Genomic DNA, 22,257 nt, shown 5'->3' on the forward strand with positions numbered 1-22,257 from the left:
ACCCTGGCCAGATTGCTTAATGCTCAAAGTGATCCCCTGATGATGCAATAGCATTGCCCTCCACTCTGTCCAGCCCCACTGGAAAATGGGGTCTCATATGCCAGGCTGTTGTTCATAGAGTTCAGTCTGGCATTTAACACTATCATACCCCAGAAACCAGCGGGAAAACTGTACTCGCAGGACCTCAACACATTCCTTTGCAACTGCATACTAGACTTCTTAACAGAAAGGCCGTAGTCAGTCAGTGTAGGCAGCAGCGTCTCTAGTCCCATTACGCTGAGTACTGGCGCTCCCCAAGGCTGCGTGCTCAGCCCACTGCTGTTCACACTACTAATGCATGACTGTGTTCCAGGGTTCAGCTGAAACCATGTCATCAAATTTGCGGATGACACAACAGTGGTTGGCCTCATCAATAACGATGATGAGTAAGAGTACAGAGAGGATGCGGAGTGGCTGGTGGACTGGTGTGAGAACAAAAACCTAAGTCTGAATGCAGAGAAGACCAAGGGAATCCATGTGGATTTCAGGAGGATGCAGATGAACCATTCCCCTCTACAACTACTTGGCTCCTAATTCCTGGGAGTTCACATCATGGATGACCTCAGCCAGTCACTTAATATCACCTCCCTGAACAAGACACAGCAGCGTTTCCACTTCCTCAAGAGATTAAGGAAAGCCAGCTCCTCCCTGCACACCCCACATCTTTACTGCATTGTACAGAAGCACCATTGAGAGCATCCTGACAAGCTGCATCTCCATCTGGTCTGGGAGCAGCCGAGCATTGGCTGGAAGTCTCTATAAAGGACTCTGAGAATGGCTGAGGATCATCCATCCATCAAGGACATTTATCAGGCATGCAGGTCCCTTAGTATTAGCAAGGATCTCACCCAACCATCCAGCATCCTCTTGACTGTCTTCCATCCGGCAGGAGACTCTGAAGAGCAGTCAGGATGGGAACCGGTTTCTTTCTGCAGGCCTTTAGGCTTCTGAACTCCCAAATGCATTGTATTCAAAGTGCCACTAGTTAATCAGTTCTGTAAGTTACAATATTTAATTTATGGACTTTGGTTTCTTTAATCCATCTGTAGATTTCAGAAGTTATTGTGTGTTATCTGTGTTATGTATACTACAGTGCTTTACACCTATGGTAAACTATGTATACCTGTCTGGACACGCCCCCCCCCAGCTGACTGCTCCTGTGGCCCCTCCCACTGACCGTGGCTCCTCCCACAGACCCCGGTATAAAGGCGATTGAGGCCTGAGCCCGGCCCTCAGTCTCCAGGATGTAGTATGGTGGTCAACTACTGCTTGTTCTTTCTTCCAGTCAATTAAAGCCGATATCTCGCCTTCACATCTCAGAGAGAATTATTGATGGTGCATCAACACCCTGGTTCAGAGAAATGTTGTGCTGTTTGCTGGTATGCATGTATATAGTTAAATGACAATAAAATCGACTTGACTTGACTTAGTTATAGCAACTACACTCACTTTTGCCCCGACACTCTCGAATTTTTGGCATATTGCTGGTGTCTTCCATGGTGAAGACTGATACAAAATACGTATGAAGTTCATCTCCCCATTACTACCTCTGCAGCATCATTTTCCAGTGATACAATATCCCCATCGCCTCTCTTTTACTCTTTATGTATCTGAAAAAAGTTTTGGTATCCTCTTTGATCCCTACATATCTCATCTTTTCTCTCCTGGTTTTTTAAAAATCACTTTCTGATGGTTTTTAAAAGCTTCACATTGCTCTAACTTCCCACTAGTTTTTGCCAATTTACACGCATTCTCTTTTCATTTTATGCTATCTTGTCACCCATGGTTGCTTCATCCTCCCTTTGGAATACTTCTTTATCTCTGGGATCTATCTATCCTCTGCCTTCCGAATTGCCCCCCCAAAAGCTCCAGCCATTGTAGTTCTGGTGTTATCCCTGCTCGTGTCTCCTTCCAATCATCTTTGGTCAGCTCCTCCTTCATATCCCTGTAATTCCTTTTGCTCCACTGACCTTAGCTTCTCCCTCGCAAACTGCAGGGTTGTGATCACTGTCTCCTAAGGGTTCCTCTATAACCATATAACAATTACAGCACGGTAACAGGCCATCTCGGCCCTTCTAGTCCGTGCTGACGCTTACACTCACCTAGTCCCACTGGCCCGCACTCAGCCCATAACCCTCCATTCCTTTCCTATCCATATACCTATCCAATTTTACTTTAAATGACAATACCAAACCTGCCTCTACCACTTCTACTGGAAGCTCATTCCACACAAGTACCACTCTCTGAGTAAAGAAATTCCCCCTCGTGTTACCCTTAAACTTTTGCCCCCTAACTCTCAAATCATGTCCTCTTGTTTGAATCTCCCCTACTCTCAATGGAAAAAGCCTATCCATGTCAACTCAATCTATCCCACTCATTATTTTAAATACCTCTATCAAGTCCCCCCTCAACCTCCTACACTCCAAAGAATAAAGACCTAACTTGTTCAACCTTTCCCTGTAACTTAGGTGCTGAAACCCAGGTAACATTCTAGTAAATCTTCTCTGTACTCTCTCTATTTTGTTGACATCTTTCCTATAATTTGGCCTTACCAATGTCTTGTACAATTTTAACATTACATCCCAACTCCTATACTCAATGCTCTGATTTATAAAGGCCAACGTACCAAAAGCTTTCTTCACCACCCTATCCACATGAGATTCCACCTTCAGGGAACTATGCACCATTATTCCTAGATCACTCTGTTCTACTGCATTCTTCAATGCCCTACCATCTACCTTGTATGTCCTATTTGGATTATTCCTACCAAAATGTAGCACCTCACACTTATCAGCATTAAACTCCATCTGCCATCTTTCAGCCCACTCTTCTAACTGGCCTAAATCTCTCTGCAAGCTTTGAAAACCTACTTCATTATCCACAACGCCTCCTACCTTAGTATCATCTGCATACTTACTAATCCGATTTACCACCCCATCATCCAGATCTTGAGCTCCCTAATTAAATCTGGTTCTTTACACCCTGTCTGTCCAGCTACCTATTTCATCCCCTATCACCATCTGACTTTATCCTTCTAGAGCTAGCCAAAGTGCACAGACCTGTCTGCTTCTGCTGTGCTCTGACAGGTCATCCCTGCTCTCCCCCCACCCAACCCCCCAGTAGTATCCAAAAGGGTATACTTGTTCCTGAGGGGAATAGCCACAGGGTATCCCTGCTCTGACTGCTTACTCCCCTTATTTCTTCTGGTGGTCACCCATCTACTATCTGAGGCCTAAACTCTGGGTGTGATCACCTCAGTAAAAGTCCATCTGTGACATTTTCACCCTCCTGTGTGGGCCTGAGGACATCCAGAACCAGCTCCAGTTCCTAGACCTTGTCAGCCAGGAGCTGTAGTTGGATGCACTTCCTGTAGGTATAGTCATCAGGGAGACTGTTAGGTACCCTGAAATCCCACATCTCACAGAAAGAGCTTTCTACCATACTGCCTGCACTTACCACATCTCTAACTTCTCAAACCTGAGTTCTTACCTGCAGCTGTTCTCGGTGAAGGCCACTGAGGCAAAGCCTGCTCACTCTAATGCTATGCACTCACACTTTCACCTCACTTCTTTTCATTGGCCCCCGCCAAGTATCTAATAGATCGTTCTGATTGCATCCTGCTGAAAAGTTCTGAAAGATCCCCAGCTCTTTTTAAACCTCGCATTGCCTCACAACTGACTTCTCGCGATGAAAAGTTCCAAAAAGCCCCGATCACTTTTTAAACCTGATGCTGCCTCACCATTTCTAAATGGCAATCTCTTATCCCATGACAACAGCTATTAATTCTGTACTCTGCAGTCTGAGGAAAGTAAATTTCTCAACAAGCTATCAATGTCTACCTTATCGATTCCTCTAAAATTCATCGAGTTTGAGCAATTTTACTCAATCACTCAACATAGGATAAATCCCACATTGCAGAAATAAATCTGGCAAATCAATGCTTCATTCATACCATGGCAAGTACATCTCCTTCCGTTTGTACGGAGACCAAAACCGCACACAGCACAGGTGGAGTTACAAATCCTTATATAACTTCAGCAATACTTCCTGACTATTGTACCTCAACATTCTGCATTCTCTGTAAATGCACTGGGTTAATCTGCAAACTAATACTATGTTGTGGCGACCCATTTCCTGGCGCATCCGAACCGACTCACAATTAGATAGCCTACAGGGGTTTGCGAGCACAGGGCTTTGGAGCCTCTGCGCCATGGGGGGCCGGTTGAGGGAGGCTTAAAAGTGAGGCTGAAGTTTTCGAATAAAGTTTTCTCCTTCGACTGCAGTTACCGACTCCGTGTCGTAATTTTAGCGCTGCGTGTAGCACACCGCTACAATTGGTGACCCCGACGGTCCAAACGATTTTTGGACCAGAAATGACCGACACCGCCTCTGTTCATGCGGTTTCGTTGAAACTGCCGGGTTTCTGGACACAGCGCCCGGACCTATGGTTCCAGCAAGCCGAAGCCCAATTCCACGTTCGCCAGATCACCTCAGAAGACACCCGCTACTACTACGTGGTGAGCTCCCTCGACCAGGACACAGCGGCCCAGGTCGCGGAGTTCGTACAGTCGCCCCCGGCAGACGGCAAGTACACGGAATTCAAAGCCCTGCTCCTCAGGACTTTCGGACTCTCATGGGGCGAGCGGGCTGCATGTTTACTGCACCTGGACGGCTTGGGCGACAGACCTCCATCGGCTTTAATGAATGAGATGTTGTCTCTCACCGACGGACACACACCCTGCCTCATGTTTGAGCAGGCATTCCTGGAGCAGCTGCTCGAGGACATACGCCTGCTGCTGTCCGACGCGGATTTCAGTGACCCCCGGAAGGTGGCAGCCCGGGCGGACTTGCTGTGGAACGCCAAAAAGGTGAGCAGGGCGTCCATCGCACAGATCTCCCAGCCACGCTCCCGGCAGCAAACCAGTCCAGGCCCGGCCACAGAGCCCGCCAACCCCCGGCCCAATGAACACTGGTGCTTCTACCACCAGTGGTGGGGCGCAGAAGCCCGCCGTTGTCGCCCGCCCTGCAAGTTCCCGGGAAACACCAGGGCCAGCCGCCGCTGATGGCTACGGCGGCTGGCCATCGGGATAGCCTCCTGTATGTGTGGGATAGAAGGTCGGGATGCCGGTTTTTGGTCGATACTGGGGCTGAGATCAGCATTTTACCTCCGACGAGTTACGACACCCGCAGCAGGGCACCAGGTCCCCCCTGAGGGCAGTGAATGGCAGCACAGTAAGGACCTATGGCACCCGTCAGGTGCAGCTACAGTTTGGCTTCAGCCAGTTCACGTGGGACTTCACACTGGCCGCCGTAGCCCAACCGCTTCTGGGTGCGGATTTTTTGCGGGCTCACAGCCTACTAGTCGACCTGCCCAGGAAGAGACTGGTACACGCCGAGACCTTTCAGACATTCTCCCTGGGTGCAGCCCAGTTGCCAGCCCCTCACCTTGGCTCCATCACGCTGTCCGACAACGACTTCACCAGGGTCCTGGCGGAGTTCCCATCGGTTCTGGCACCACAGTTCACAGCGGCCATGCCCAGGCACGGCGTACAGCACCACATCCCGACCCAGGGACCACCCCTCCACGCCCGCGCTCGGCGGCTTCCCCCGGACAAGCTCCGACTGGCGAAGGAGGAGTTCCAGAGGATGGAGGAATTGGGGATCATCCGGCGGTCCGACAGCCCATGGGCCTCCCCCCTGCACATGGTGCCCAAAGCGACGGGGGGCTGGAGACCGTGCGGCGACTACCGCAGGCTGAACGAGGCTACCACACCGGACCGCTACCCTGTGCCGCACATTCAGGACTTTGCAGCAAACCTGCACAGCGCACGGATCTTCTCCAAGGTAGACCTCGTCTGAGGGTACCATCAAATCCCGATGCATCCTGACGACGTCCCCAAAACGGCTCTCATCACCCCTTTCGGCCTTTTCGAGTTCCTCCGCATGCTGTTCGGCCTGAAGAATGCCGCACAGACGTTTCAGTGGTTAATGGACGCGGTGGGACGGGACCTGGACTTCGCGTTCATCTATTTGGATGACATCCTCATAGCCAGCGGCAGTCGTCAGGAGCATCTGTCCCACCTCCGTCAACTCTGCACCCGACTGAGTGAGTACGGTCTTACAATCAACCCCGCCAAATGCCAGTTCGGACTCGATACCATTGACTTCCTGGGCCACAGGATTACTAAAGATGGGGCAACCCCTCTGCCCACTAAGGTAGATGCGGTCCGCCTCTTTCCCCGACCCACCACGATCAAAGGCCTTCAGGAATTCGTAGGTATGGTCAATTTCTACCGCCGCTTCCTCCCTTCAGCTGCCCGGATCATGCGCCCCCTGTTCGCCCTGATGTCGAGTCCGAGCAAGGACATTACCTGGGACGAGGAGTCCGCCGCCGCTTTCGTTCAAACGAAGGAAGCTTTGGCGGACACCGCAATGCTAGTACATCCCAGAATGGACGCCCCTACCGCCCTCACAGTGGACGCATCAAACACGGCAGTCGGTGGGGTGCTGGAGCAACTCATCGCAGGTCGCTGGCAACCCCTGGCGTTTTTCAGCAAACACCTGCGACCACCCGAGCTTAAGTACAGTGCTTTCGACCGGGAACTGTTGGCGCTCTACCTGGCAATCCGGCATTTCAGGTACTTCCTAGAAGGTCGGCCCTTCACCGCGTTCACGGACCACAAACCGCTTACCTTTGCGTTTACGAAAGCGTCCGACCCCTGGTCGTCCCGCCAGCAACGCCACCTGTCCTACATCTCTGAATACACGATGGATGTCCGGCACGTCTCAGGTAAGGACAATGTCGTGGCGGATGCGCTCTCTCGCCCTACCGTTCATGCCCTTTCCCAAGGGGTAGACTTTGAGGCACTGGCAGAGGCGCAGCAGGAGGATGAGGAGATTCCGAGTTACAGAACCGCAGTCTCCGGTTTGCAGCTCCAGGACCTCCCCGTAGGCCCAGGTGAGAGGACCCTACTCTGTGACGTCGCCACCGGCCAGCCCCATCCCGTCGTCCCGACAGCCTGGCGGCGCCGCGTTTTCGACTCCATTCATAACTTGGCGCATCCCTCCATCCGGACAACTGCCCGGATGGTTTCCAGCAGGTTCGTTTGGCACGGACTCCGCAAGCAGGTCAGTGAATGGGCCAAAACGTGCATGCACTGCCAGACGGCCAAGGTGCAACGGCACACCAAAGCCCCACTGCAGCAGTTCCATCCCGCCCACCGGCGTTTCGACCACATTCATGTGGATATCGTGGGCCCCCTGCCAGAGTCGCGCGGAGCGCGGCACCTCCTGACTATTGTGGACCAGTTCACAAGATGGCCAGAGGCGGTCCCGCTCACTGACACCACCTCCAAATCTTGCGCCCGAGCCCTGATCGCCACCTGGATATCTCGCTTTGGTGTACCAGCCCACATTACCTCCGACAGAGGCGCCCAGTTCACCTCCAGCCTGTGGTCAGCTATGGCCAGCCTTTTGGGGACTCAGCTGCACCACACAACTGCCTACCACCCACAGTCGAACGGGCTAGTGGAGCGTTTCCACCGTCACCTGAAGTCGGCCCTCATGGCCCGCCTGCGAGGAGCCAACTGGGTGGACGAGCTTCCCTGGGTCCTACTTGGCATCCGCACAGCGCCCAAGGACGACCTGCACACCTCGTCGGCCGAGTTGGTATACGGCGCGCCCCTGGTCGTCCCCGGGGAGTTCCTACCAGCCCCAAGGGGGCAAGAGGAAGAACCCGCAGCAGTCCTGGGCAGACTACGCGAGAAGCTCGGTAACCTGGCCCCCATACCCACTTCACAGCACGGGCGGCACCCGACCTGTGTACCCAAAGACCTACAGAACTGTAAGTTTGTGTTTGTACGAAGGGGCGGGCATCGGCCGCTGCTGCAGCGGCCATACGAGGGGTCGTTTATGGTGCTCCGGAACAACGGGTCCACGTTCGTGCTGGACGTTGGGGGGAAAGAGGAGGTTTTCACGGTGGACCGCCTCAAACCGGCCCATGTGGACCTGGCGCAACTGGCCGAGTTTCCGGCGCCTCGGCGCAGAGGCCGACCTCCCAAGCAGGTTCTGGCCCAGACTGTGGACATTGGGGGGTGTATCGCCGGTTCTGGGGGGGGGGGTTATGTGGCGACCCATTTCCTGGCGCATCCGAACCGACTCACAATTAGATAGCCTACGGGGGTTTGCGAGCACAGGGCTTTGGAGCCTCTGCGCCATGGAGGGCCGGTTGAGGGAGGCTTAAAAGTGAGGCTGAAGTTTTCGAATAAAGTTTTTTTCCTTCGACTGCAGTTACCGACTCCGTGTCGTAATTTTAGCGCTGCGTGTAGCACACCGCTACAATGTCTCCAATACATGGGAGGAAATCTCCATTTACATTGTTGTGCTTTGTCATGTGAAATGTAAGGTTTTCATCAGGATTCTAAAGTGGGTGTAATGTCACTGGCACAGCTTGACTGTTCCATTGCCAAAGGCTATTTAACATAGCATTTTGAGTTGATGATCAAGTTTTTGAGTTGTGGCTAAAGACTGGAGATGAGGAGATATTCTAAGCACAGAAAATATAACTTTCGCTCAGGTAATGATGGATGTGCCAACTCCAGATTACATTCCTGTAATTCATCACAGTGGCGTCAAGAAACAGGTGGATGTTGATAGCTTAAATATAGCTAAAATGGGTGAGATAGAATGCATATGATGTTAGTGGTGACTTTTACACCATTTAGATATGTGGGTTCAGAAATTAGCTCAGAATCAATGTATACAACATAACGCTGCTCCCAGAGGTGCTGAGCCTTTAGACCCACCTGTTGCCAGGCTTCGGAGCTGCTGCCCTAGAACTCACCTGATGCCCAGCTTCAGGTTCAGGATTCATTCCTATCCGGCCCTCCCCGGTAAATAATGGCATACCACAGGCCTGAGCCTTCTTCAGACCAAGATCCAATACTGCGAGCTCACAAAGCAATTAGAATCAATTAAAAAAATTATCCTTGAGCCAATTCAGTTTACTCGGCACAAGTCGCTAGCTCTGATCACATTTATAGACAGTTTGCAGAAGTAATGTTGGCCACTTGCCTCACGGGGATGAGCCCTCAAACCACCCAGGGAGGGGCTGTTAACGTTAACAATGATGATTGCTATGTCTGACATCTTCTTCAGTGGCTCTACATGATATCTTTGAGTGATCGGCTGTTTTTTTTAACTGTTTTAGTAAATGTGGTGAAGGTACTTAGCAAAGGGTCTGATGATCTAATAAGTGATTAAGCTAGTGATTTAGTAATCCAGTGGTTTTGAATCAGAATTAGGTTTAATATCACCGGCACATGTCATGAAATTTGTTGATTTGTGGCAGCAGTACATTGCAATACATAATAATTAATTAAAAAACATAAATTACAATATTAAATATATTATTAAAATTAAATCACATAATTAGTGCAACATAAGTGCAAAAATTAGTGAGGCAATATACATGGATTCACTAATAATTCAGAAATCTGATGGCAGAGGGGAAGAAGCTGTTCCTAAACTGTTGAGTGTGTCTTCAGTCTCCTGTACCTCCTCCGTGATGGTGGCAATTAGAAAAGGACATGTCCTGGGTGATGGATGTCACCTTCTTGAGGCATTACCCTTTGAAGGTGTCCTCGATGGTGGGGAGTTCAGTGCCCATGCTGGAGCTGACTCAGCTTACAACTTTCTGCAGTATTTTCCAATCTCATGCAGTGGCCCCTCCGTACCAGACAGTGATGCAACCAGTTAGAATGCTCTCCACAGTGCATCTGTAGAAATTTGTGAGAGTCTTTGGTGACATATTAAGTCTCTTCATAGCCATTTATGATGTTAGGTTTCACCTTGTTGGAATTAATAGCTTGCAAACCTTGCTAGAGCTAATGTGCGTCCGATTCTGTCTCAAACTTCAATCGGAATTGTTTTTTGCTCTTAAGATAGCCCTTTTGTAGGTTGTACCTTGACTTCTTGTATAATTCCACATCATAGGTCTTGAATGCCAACGATCTAGCCTTCAGCAGGCGACAAATCGCCTGGTTCATCCACAGTTTTTGGTTTGGGTATGCCCAGTAGGTTCTCAAAAGCACACTTCATCTACACAGGTCTTGATGCAGTTGGTGACAACTGAGGTGGATTTGAAGATGAATTCCTGAATATTGTCAAGTCCATCAACTCATAGCCATCCTGTAAGCACTCCTCTGCCTCCTTTGACCTGGTGCTGCGGTCTTAAGTCTCCCCTTCTATGCTGGGAGTAGAAGTACAGCCAGGTGATTGGACTTCTCAAAGTGGGTTGGCATGGTAAGCATTCTTGATGGTGGTCAAACAGTGGTCAAGTGTGCTGGCTTCTCTGGTTCCACAGGTGATAAGTTGGTAGTTGTTGTTCAGGGACTTCTTCAAGCTGGCCTGACATCGCTGGCAATGATAGGGATGGCTTCTGGGTGCATTTTCATGACAGCTGATCACGGTGCTCAGCTCCTCCAGTGTCTGCCTGACATTGGTTGGGGTTGAAATGTACACCGCTACCAGGAAGACACCAGATGACACTTGACTGCTAGACATCGGGGGTTGGGTGAGCAGGATTAAGACAGAATCACCACTTCCTTTTTATAATGAGGTGACCAGAAATTAACGCAGTATTTTAAGTGACCAGAGTTCTGTAGCCTGTAACGTCGACTATGCTACTTTTCTAGACGCTGCCTGGCCTGCTGAGTTCCTCCAGCATTTTGTGTGTGTTGCTCGAAATTCCAGCATCTGCAGATTTTCTCCTGTTTGTCATCACTATTGATGTGAATGCTGCTAGGCAATAGTCATTAAGTCAGCTCACTTTGCTCTTCTGGGGCACTCATATTATTGTTGCCCTTTTGAAGCAAGTGGGAACTTCAGAATGTAGCAACAAGAGATTAAAAATGTCCTTGAACACACCTGCCAGTTGGTTGGCACAGGTTTTCAGATCCCTAATGGGTACACTATTGGGGCCTTATTGCAAGCAAGGTACATTATTGGGGCTGTCACCTCTTGAAAAAATGTTCTAACATTGGCCTCCAAGACAGAAATCATAGCGTCACTGGATGCTGTAGGTATCCTTATAGCTGTAATTTTATTCTCCCTTTCAAAGCGATCATAAAAGACGTTGAGCTCATCTGGAAGTGAAGCATCACTACCATTCATGGTGTTAGGTTTCACCTTGTAGGAAGCAAACACTGCAATGGCCTGCAAACCCTGCCAGAGTTGAAGTGCAGCCGATTCTGCCTCTAAACTCAATCGGGATTGTTCCTTTGCCCTTGAGATAGCTCTCCTTAAGTCATAACTGGCCTTCTTGTATAGCCCTGAATCACCAGACTTGAATGCCAGAGATCTAGCCCTCAGCAAACTATGATCTCCTGGTTCATACATGGCTTTTAGTATGGGTATGTATCGTATATTCTCATAAGCACGCACTCATCCACACAGGTTTTAATGAAGGCAGGGAGAACTGTGGCATATTCTTGATGAATCCCTGAATACTGTCCAGCCACCCACTCAAAGCAGCCCTGAAAGCGATCCTCCACTCCCTTAACTATACCTTCTTGGTCCTCCCTACTGGTTCCCCGGCCTTCAGACTCTGCCTATGATCCGACAGTAGAAAGTCAGACTTGCCAAAGTGTGGGCATGAAGTGGCACTGTAAGCATTCTTGATGGTAGGATAACAGTGCTCCAGTAAGTTTCAATTTAAGAAACTTACTAACTCATCTCTCCATTTTCTTTTCCAAGTCATTTACAAAAATCCTAAAGAGTAGCCAAATTTCCATGGAATATTACAAGTTACCCTATCTTAAATCATGATGACAAGTGATCTTCAACTTACTCTTTATTTTGCATAGTATTTTTGAAGGTCTAGTTGCCAATGTCTGTTTTGTTTACCACTTAAGAACAAGAATACCATATAAACTGGTTTATAATCTACTGATGACCAATTGCCCACCAAAGAGCCAAACACCTCAATTGCCTGTGTTGGTGCCTCTGAACTTCCTGTCCCACAAAGATCCTCTCTGATCTCTATCAGCACTCTGGAGTATCTATATACAGTATATCCTGTCAAGGACTTGCATTTCTCATGAAAGAAGTTGCTGATATTAGTTGGGATACTAGAACTGTGTACCATTCTGTTCAGTTTCAGCTGCTATTCCATTGCAGACTTTTTGTTTAGTTCAGATCGTTATTTTCAAATGCTTTTGTATCTATTTGTATTGAATTTCTTTTCTATTGTTCCTGCAGTATTCCCAGAGGATATTCCCTTCTTTTCCCATCTTCAGATGAAATATTGATGAATGATTCATTTAATTTATTGATCTCAAGTTTTCTCTATTTAATTTCAGCTCTTTTAATGCTGCATGCTTGGGTGCTGTTTTTGGTATACAGACTTCCGGATCATATTAACATCCTGTGATCAGAGCCCCTTGATAACTTCCCTCAATGCCAACAAAATAAAAGAGGTTGTCATCAGATCATTGATGACAAATCAGAGCATTGAGTATAGGTGTTGGGATGTAATGTTAAAATTGTACAAGGCATTGGTGAGGTGAAATTTGGAGTATTGTGTACAGTTCTGGTCACCAAATTATAGGAAAAATGTCAACAAAATAGAGAGAGTACAGAGGAGATTTACTTGAATGTTACCTGGGTTTCAGCACCTAAGTTACAGAGAAAAGTTGAACAAGTTAGGTCATTATTCTTTGGAGCGTAGAAGGTTGAGGGAGGACTTGATAGACATATTTAAAATTATGAGGGGGATAGATAGAGTTGACGTGGATAGGCTTTTTCCATTGAGATTAGGGGAGATTCAAACAAGAGGACATGAGTTGAGAGTTAGGGGGCAAAAGTTTAGGGGTAATGTGAGGGGGAACTTCTTTACTCAGAGAGTGGTAGCTGTGTGGGACGAGCTTCCAGTAGAAGTGGTAGAGGCAGATTCGATTTTGTCATTTAAAGTAAAATTGGATAGGTATATGGACAGGAAAGGAATGGAGGGTTATGGGCTGAGTGCAGGTTGCTGGGACTAGGTCAGAGTAAGCGTTCGGCACGGACTAGAAGGGCCAAGATGGCCTGTTTCTGTGCTGTAATTGTTATATGGTCATTGACCTCAGGAAGAAGGGCAGAGTATAAGCCACCATCTGTATCAATGGTGCAGAGGCAGAGATGATTGAGAGCTTCAAGCTCTGATGCATAATTTGTCTTGCTCCAGCTGCATGGATATTATGGCCAAGAAAGAACACCAGCATATCTGACGACAGGTTTGGCCCAAAATGTTGATTGTTTATTCTTCTCCATAGATGCTGCCTGACCTGCTGAAATCCTTCAGCATTTTGTGTGTGTCACCAGCACACCTGCTTCCTCTGACCACTAATTAAATTGGACATGGCTTGAACAAGCCTCACCAATTTTTACATGCTGGAAAGCATCCTATCCAGATGTATCACAGCTCGGTTCGCAACTGCCCTGTCCAAGAGAGCAAGTAGTTGCAGAGCACTGTAAATGCAGCCCAGTCTATAAGAAAAACAAGCCTCCCCTCTAGACTTGTTCTTCACTTTCTGCTGCCTTGGAAAAGTAGCCAACATTATCAAGGACCCCTCCTACAGTCATTCTGTCTTCCCCTGCCATTGACCAGAGGTACAAAAACTTGATAACAGAAACCACCAAGCTCAATGACAGCTCTGTTCCACCATTATAAGGTTCTTCAAGGACCTCTTGATCTCTCAATCTATTTCATTGTGGCCCTTGCATTTTGTCGATCTCCTATAACTGTATATTCTGAATTCTGTTTTGTTTTCACTTTGATAAACTTAAATCTAGAATGAATTATCAGGATAGAATCCAGACAAAATCTTTTCTCTGGATCTTGGTATGTGTGACAACAGAAAACAATTACTTCCATTTCATAAATCATGGTTGAGCACTAGATTAAGATAAGTATTACTCTCTGGTGTCATTGGCAATGGAGGTGCCAAGGAATGGGTAGTGCTTCTCTTTGCTATCGCAAAAAGATTGAACGATAAAATTTCAGTAACAAGACAAACAACAGACCCATTTTGAAAGCTATTATAAAACAAACCCTACAAAATACATATTTCTCATCAATTTATAATGGCTAGTATAGCTAAATCCCAAAGTCCAAACAATGTGATGGTTGACTATAAGCTGATTTCCAGGCTGCTTGGTTCAGGAACATGTAAGAATGCGCACAAAATATCAGCTTAGACAATGATGGTCATATTCTGTCAATGAATTTTAAAATGATCTAAGTAATATTTAGAATTCATACAGGGCATATATGTAGCTTTGTGGACCACCAGCCCAGGTCCTTCTCAGGACAATGGTCAATCTTGTATCATATTTTCAATCATTTACACTCTTGGGCAGACAGTATAGGGTTTAAAGGCTAGGTAGGTAAATCCAAAAGTGAAAATGAACGTATGCCAGGGTTCAGGGTAGGTGTGTATTGTTACGTATCCCGTAACTGGATAACTTACCAGCAAAGATAGAGAGGTCCGTTGGACTCTGATGGCACTATTTTCGAAAGTTTTTATTCATAAAGGGGGGCACAAAAGTAAGGTTAATACAAACACTCAGAACATATACATCGGCCAAACTCAATCTAAAGCGCGGGTATAGCAATAATCATCATTAAGAAATCATCTCGACTGTTGTCTAGGGGATAACATATTGTCCATTGGAAATATAAAAGTCACTCAGAAGTCTGCAGGCTTCAGTCTTTTTGGGGAATCGCTGGGTTTCACGTTTTTCAGAGAGAGTGAAGAGAAATGGGAAAAACTTGCCCGGGTCTTTGACGAAGCAACACCGTTGAATCAGGGGAGCGTTGTTTCCCTGTTATTAGTGAAGTCCTTCTCGGTATCATCAGCCACCCGCTCCCCAGGCAGAGAAGTTACGGAGCGCACGTGGCTTTTGAATGGCTTCCAGCTATCACGGGAGCGCTGAGCGATGGAGTCCTTCTGGTGCGTCGCTGGGGTATCGCCTCCTGCAGTCCCCTCTTATCTTGACTTGCAGAGTTGTAGATGTCCATGTCCAAAGTAGCGTGATGCAATCCCCACCCCCACATTACCCGAGGGTGTCCATATCCGTGGTAGCTGTCACGTTGCAGGGTCATGCCCTCAGCACAGGTGTCTCTAAGAGCCATGGCCAAAACCATTAAATTGACTCTCATTTGCCTGGGTCCGAGACCCGAATTAATAGTGCTCTTGTGATTCTCCGGAAGGAGGGGGCTGCTCCCGCCCCTTCGGCCCCTCAGAGCTGTGGTACATTCATAACAGTATTAAGAGACTTTAAATCAATTTTCTAAGGGAAAAGAATAAATCTTGTATAGATAAGCTAAAGGTCAATCTTTTCTTCCACTGAAGGACAGACAGACAGACAGACATACTTTACTGATCCCGAGGGAAATTGGGTAAACAGAGTAGCAATAGAGAGATCAGATGAACACAGGGTTAACAAAATGACTGGAGAAATGGGAAAAGGTGGCAATTAGAAAAATGGAAGTTTGAAGATAATCAAAGGATTGGAATTTACCAAGAGTAGATATTGTGGAACTATGACATCTTAAGGCATGATATTGGGGACATGTCTTTGAAGAAACAATTTGAATTCAGGAACCAGAATTATAACATCAAATGTTGCAGATTACACAAATTCAGGAGTATAATTAATACAGAGAAATGCAAACATCTTTCAAGATGAAAATTCAATTGGCAAATTAATTTCAATATAGATAAATTTTACGTGCTACTCACAAAAGCTGTGTCCTATGTAAAATAGTAATAGTCTGATTGATATTTCTGAAGTTGCAAATCATGAGAAATTTCACCTTGTTAATTTTTCGTGGTTTTGTCCGTCATAGCGTCTCACCTCCGCGAATTCTTTTCTGGTTACAAATCCGCGTCCCGCTGTGAACGGGCAACACCAAATGGTTGCATCTGGCGGAGAGGCAGAACTGTTCTGTTGTCTGTAGGGGTCGGGGGAAAGGGATTGAGCACGGACTGCCGTCTCCCAGCAACCAGCAAACTTGAGCGGAGAATGGCTGCGGAAAGGGAAGTGAAGCCTGCGTTTACGTTTAGGCATCTGAGCAACAAGAAGATCAGCTTCATGAACGATAGAAAAATCCGCGATCTGTTTATGAAATGGTAAAAAGATGCAGGGAGGTTTGACAGTGGGAACTATGGGTTAGAAAACATGGTCAAGTCAGAAGGCGGAGAAGTGGTTCGGGGTCGCGGGTTCGACTATCCCGAACATATACAGTACATGTAGTCCTGTACTTAATCCAGCGACCTCAAAGGGCTAGTCTGCCAGTTGTTTTTCTTTCCATGCAACAGGAGAAGATATTTGGCCAGTGGGTCAGAAGTGCTTACTTGGGAAACTGCATGCGTTTGCATTCAGGTCGCACTTTGTGGCCAGGGGACGAGTCTTGTGTGCTGCTACAATTCACCTATCAAAAGTTCATGAATTCTCCTTGATGGCATCCCTTTGTCTTGAGAGGGGAGGGCTTTGGAGATACCTGTTATTTATATTCGATTTGCCTGGAGCCATTCCCGAGTATTCTTGGCATTGTACGAGGATATCTGCAGGTGCTGGAAATTCAAACAACACACACAAAATGCTGGTAGAACACAGCAGGCTAGGCAGCATCTATAGGGAGAAGCGCTGTCGACATTTGGTTTCGGCCGGAAACGTCGACAGCGCTTCTCCCTATAGATGCTGCCTAGCCTGCTGTGTTCTACCAGCATTTTGTGTGTGTTATTCTTCGCATGTGTTAGCTTGCATAGATTGAGCATGAAGTTGGTCCTCTCCACTTATAATAATATTATATAACAATAATAATATTTTAATATACTACTTATAGCCATGCATGAATGCCGCAATGACTTTTCTGCTGCATACCTCACAAGGGTCAGTTGGGAGAAATGTTCTGAGCCCTTGTAGGGTTTCTGCTGAGTGGACTAAATCTTTGTGGGTGCATTGTGCTTTATATATTTCATATGAAGCAGAATGCACCTGCTCTACCTGGGAGTCTATGAAAACCCTGCCAAGGAAACCTGGCCAGCAAACTGGTGAGTGTGCTAAATAGGGACCAATCACCCATTGTAACTCAACTGAGAGACTCACTGACTGCAAAACACACACACACACACACATAGCATTTATGGAAAAGTCATGGTCTCGGACCAAAACATCAACTGTTTACTATTTTTTATAGATGCTGCCTGATGTGCTAAGTTTCTCCAACACTGTGTGTGTGTGTGTTACTATGGATGTCCAGCATCTGCAGATTTTCTCGTGTTTGTGACTCATTGACTGGTCATTTCAGCTGCATCTACTTTTACTGCCCAAATCAGAAGTTCATTGACTTAGTTTGGGGTAGAGGAAGTACTTGTAGTCTCGTGATTGGGGAGGCTAATCCATAATTCAGATGTGCCTGTCCACTTTCAGACCCTGAGAGAGCCCTACATGTAGAGCATGCTCCCACAAAGTGTGTGGTAATTATGTGTATTTTCTGCGCAGTCAGTAATCCCATGGACAATTACTATCAATGATTGTTGGACTAAAATTCAAAGAAGAGTTAGACAGGGATGCGTTGCCTCACCGGAATTATTTAATATCTATAGTGAAATGATTCTCAGAGAAATAGAAGACCTAGATGGAATAAAAATTGGAGGTATTAACATCAACAATAATATGCAGATGATACCACCCTAATAGCAAATACTGCAGACCTACAAATCCTCCTAGACAAATTAGTACAAACAAGTGCAGATTTTGGTCTAACCATCAACTGTAAAAAAAAACAAATGTATGGTAATATCAAAACAGCAGGATACTCCCAACTGCCAATTGTACGTCGGTAACCAAGAGATTGAACAAAAGAACAGCTTTAATTACCTCGGTAGCTTTATATCACAAGATGCTAGAAGTAAAGTAGAAATAAAAAGAATTGCCATTGCCAAAACCAACTTCCAAAAAATGAAACCCATTTTTACCATCAGACACACTTCTATGACAACAAGGCTGAGGCTTCTAAAATGTTACTTCTGGTCAATCTTGCTGTATGCTTCCGAAACATGGACTATAACACCAGAACTTCAAAGAAACTTAGAAGCAACAGAAATGTAGTTTCTTAGAAGAATATTGAAAATATCATGTAGAGATAGGGTAACTAATGAGACAGTACTCCAATGTGCCTATTCAAAAAGATCTTTAATGAGAACATTAAATGAGAGGAAACTTAATTTCCTGGGCCATATCATCAGAAGGGGAGAAATAGAATGCCTTACATTACAAGGCTGTATGCCTGGAAAATGCAGAAGAGGAAGGCAAAGATGGAAATGTATGGACACTGTGAAAGAACTGACAAATCTAAATGCGCAAGATATCATTGACGCTGCGAGGGATCATTTGATGTGGAGAGCCATGATCACCCAAGTGTGTAACTCGCAAGGCACATGAAGAAGAAGAAGATTGTTGATGGAATTGTCTGTCTTTTGCCTGAACCTAGTTAAACTTTGGGGCATGATTTATTCCAGCTAGAGTTGTCTTGCACTGAAGTTGTCATGGACCAGATATTGAAAGAGCAGGTTGAGCAATATGAAAGACAGGAAAAGCCAAAGCCTCTTGGAGGCCCATTACTTCTATGATGAAAGGGCGGGATTGTGGTGCTCTCTTGACCTGATTGAACTATAATCATTCAACTGACAACTTAAATCCTTCCTTTGGAAATGACCCTATGCAACTGTTAACTGATTCTCAAAAATGGCCTCTGCGGTTTCCTATGTGGGCTACATCAACATACTTTCCATCAAGCCACAGCATTGCTGTGGGGAGGGCTCGGGACTCTTATTAAGTGATTGTGACCTTGTGTGTGCTTACTGTGTGTTGTTAATGTGTCTTTGCACCTTGATCCATTAGTAACACTGTCTCGTTTGGCTGTATTCATGAGGATTATATATGGTTAAATGACAATTAAACTGGAATTGAATTGAACGCAATCAGTGGCGATGAGTCTTTGAAGTAGACCACCCATTTTATATTGGGGGAATTTGCATAGAGCCATCCAATGCCAGAGTTTTTCTAAATATATTGATAAATTCCAAAAAAGCCCATAGTTTCTGCAGTTAAAAAACCGAAAGTTCTGATAATGTTCATGTTAGGTTATGTTCTGTGCTTCAGATCAATGATTCTTTGTCAATGACAGTTGTCTCAATCCACAGACTGCTGTCTAATTTGCTGAAAATTTCCAGTATTTTCTGCTTTTATTTCTGATTCCTGATCTCCAGCATTTGTAGTTTCGCTTGTAATTTTGATTTGTAATTCCTGCAGCCTGAACAAGTCAGTATTCGAAGTTGGTTTTGAATCTGAAAAAGTTGCAACCCTTCTTTTGAGTAGTTGAAGGGATTCCCCATTCCATTTGGCCTCACCACACACCACATTATGTTCAATTTCAAATTGAGCCTAGTGAAAGAGCAGATGTTCCCTGATGGAAATTCCAAGCACTTTCATAACTATTGATGCCACAAAGTGAGTGTGCATTTTTTTTTGTTTTTCCTTTAGTCCTTTAATAAAATTACTCCGGGGAAAACCCCCAAAATAAATGATTAATCAGGTTTCATATCTCTGGCACGTCATGAAATTTGTTGTTTTGCGGCAGCAGTACCTTGCAATACATAATTTTAAAAACTATAAATTATAATAAGAAATATATAAAAAATAAGTAGTGCAAAAAGAAAGAAAAGAGTAGAAAAGGGAAATAGTGAAGGAGGGGGGCCGTTACCAGAATTTGGAGAAACCCCTTTTTCGCTCACTCAGCTTATCTCTTTGCCCACACATCTGGTGCTCCTTCTCCTTTTCTTTCTTCCATGGCCTTCTGTTCTCTCCTTTCGGACTCCCCTTTCTCAAGCCCAGTCTCTCTTTCACCAATCAACTTCCCAGCTCTTTACTTCAACCCTTCCCCTCCCGGTTTTGCTGATCACTTTTATGTTTTTCTATCTCCCCTCTCCCACTTTTTAAATCTACCCCTCAACTTTTTTTTATTTAGTCCTGCTGAAGGGTCGCAGCCCAAAGCATCTTCCATAGATGCTGCCTGGTCTGCTGAGTTCCTCCAGCATTTTGTGTGTGTTATTTGGATTTCCAGCATCTGCAGATTTTCTCTTGTTTGTGAAAAAAGTGGTGTTCATGAGTTCATTGTCTATTGTCTAAATCTGATTGCAGAGGGGAAGAAGCTGTTCTTGAAATGCTGAGTGTGTGTGTCTTCAGGCTTCTGTACCTTCTGCTTGATGGTAGCAACAAGAAGAGGGCATGTTCTGGGTGATGGGAGTCCTTAATGCGGATGCTGCCTTTTTGAGGCATTGCCTTTTGAAGGTGTTCTTGAAATTGGGGAGACTAGACCCATGATGGAGCTCACTGAGTTGAATTTACAACATATACACAGAAAGGGAGGAGCCCTGGGTACAGAGGGCAATGTTACTTTCAGAAGCAAGAGTTGTCTTGCTTGATTGGCTTATTACAAGGCCTGATCCATTTAGTTAACTTGAGCATCATTACTATTACATGTTATATTTATTATCATACATCGTTATACTTATCAAATGATTAGAGTGTACCCTCAATATTAATAGAGTTTAGAAGGAAACTACTTTTAGGAAAACATTACAGAGTTTTGAAGCTTATTACTTAAAAAGTGTGACTGAATGCTTAATTAAAAAAACATACTGACTTGGTGCTAATGATGATTCTAATCAAAATAATTTCCTTCTTCTCACAGTATTTATATTTTACCTTGGTAGGTCAATGCATGGTAGGATCATAGTCCAGGCTTTCAGTTTCGATGAATACTTTCAGCCTTATGATAAAGATAAATTTGTACAGGTGAGTGCTGTTGTATTTTCATTATTTTTTTATAATTGTCAAGCTACATATTTACTCATGCTATTTTTGGAATCTGAATTGTTGATTCAGATGTCTGAAAACTAATCTTATTTGGTCAGAGAATAATTTCAAAGTGTTTTCTTTCATATATTTAATGAAGGTATAAACCTTATTTTGTACTCATCTATCTCTACCAGTTTTATTTTCTCTGATATAAAATGTATAATTTTTGTAAGATTATCCTTTCAAATGAGATTTCAAAACTAAAATAATATGAATGAGCTTTTGAAATTATTATGGTTAGGGAATGAAAATTTAGCACATTCACTCTATATACTAGTGCTATGCTCATTGCAAAAGATTACCTATACTACAGAACTGTGCTAATGTCTTAGCTAGGGTGCCTCAGGTTTTTACACAATGCTGTGTATTATATCTTTCCTGTTACCAAGTAACACTTAATACTACTGAGCTAATACAAAGCGAAATCCTCATATTCTTGTTTCCCAATCGCCTTCCTATTTACTAGAACTAGGGGACATTGCCTCAAGATTCAGGGAAAAAGATTTAGGACGGAGATGTGGAGAAACTGTTTTTCTCAGAAAATGGTGAATCTGTGGAATTCTGTGCCCAGGGAAGCAGTTGAGGCTTCTTCACTGAATAAGAAACAGTTAGATAGATTTTTACATAGTAAGGGAATTAAGGGTTATGGAAAAAAGGCAGGTAGATGGAGCTGAGTTTATGGACAGGGCAGCCATGATCTTATTGAATGGCGGGGCAAGCTCGATGGGCCAGATGGCCGACTCCTGCTCCTGTTTCTTATGCTCTCATTATGTTTAACCAACATACAGTACTGTGCAAAAGTTTTAGGCATGCTAGCTATATTTATGTGCCTAAGACTTTTGCACAGTACTGTACATAATAGAAATGCGGAATGATTTAATAGTTTTAATTTAAAACATTCCAGTATGTCCTTCTGAAGATGTTTGCTTTTTATTATCATGGGATAGAGTTTTTTCTTGGGTATTACAAAGTATATGCTTTCACTAAGTTCTTAATCTCAGTGCTAAACTTCGTTACAGAACAGAGGTTCATTCAGATATAAAATTAAGAATCAGCCTAAATTTGATCCAAACCCAAGTAGTTATAATTTTTTCAGAGGCATTTATTGAAAAACAGAAAATACTTGCTCAGCTGCATAGACATTACTGTTTAATCAAGAACAGAGGATATATGGTGAAACAAAGCCAACATCCTGACCTCAATTGGGACATTTTGGCCATCCCCAAACTGACATAACACAACTCCAAATAT

General features: G+C 45.1%; 1 protein-coding gene and 1 long non-coding RNA gene across 2 annotated transcripts in view; one reads left to right on the forward strand and one right to left on the reverse strand.

Annotated features, from left to right (window-relative positions):
- LOC132391467 (uncharacterized) overlaps positions 1-15,969 on the reverse strand; it is a 63,063-nt gene extending 47,094 nt beyond the window's left edge. Inside the window, exon 1 of the long non-coding RNA XR_009511220.1 lies at positions 15,896-15,969. This is a non-coding gene — a long non-coding RNA (uncharacterized LOC132391467). The remainder of the gene's footprint in view (positions 1-15,895) is intronic.
- An 18-nt stretch (positions 15,970-15,987) lies between these two features.
- The window catches only part of cfap300 (cilia and flagella associated protein 300), a 37,947-nt gene continuing 31,677 nt past the window's right edge, over positions 15,988-22,257 (forward strand). Inside the window, exons 1-2 of the mRNA XM_059964710.1 lie at positions 15,988-16,211; positions 20,862-20,943. Coding sequence (XP_059820693.1) covers positions 16,105-16,211; positions 20,862-20,943 — 189 coding nt within the window. The 5' untranslated portion in view covers positions 15,988-16,104. The remainder of the gene's footprint in view (positions 16,212-20,861; positions 20,944-22,257) is intronic.

Source organism: Hypanus sabinus, chromosome 3 (assembly GCF_030144855.1).
Source record: "Hypanus sabinus isolate sHypSab1 chromosome 3, sHypSab1.hap1, whole genome shotgun sequence".
Taxonomy (NCBI): domain Eukaryota; kingdom Metazoa; phylum Chordata; class Chondrichthyes; order Myliobatiformes; family Dasyatidae; genus Hypanus; species Hypanus sabinus.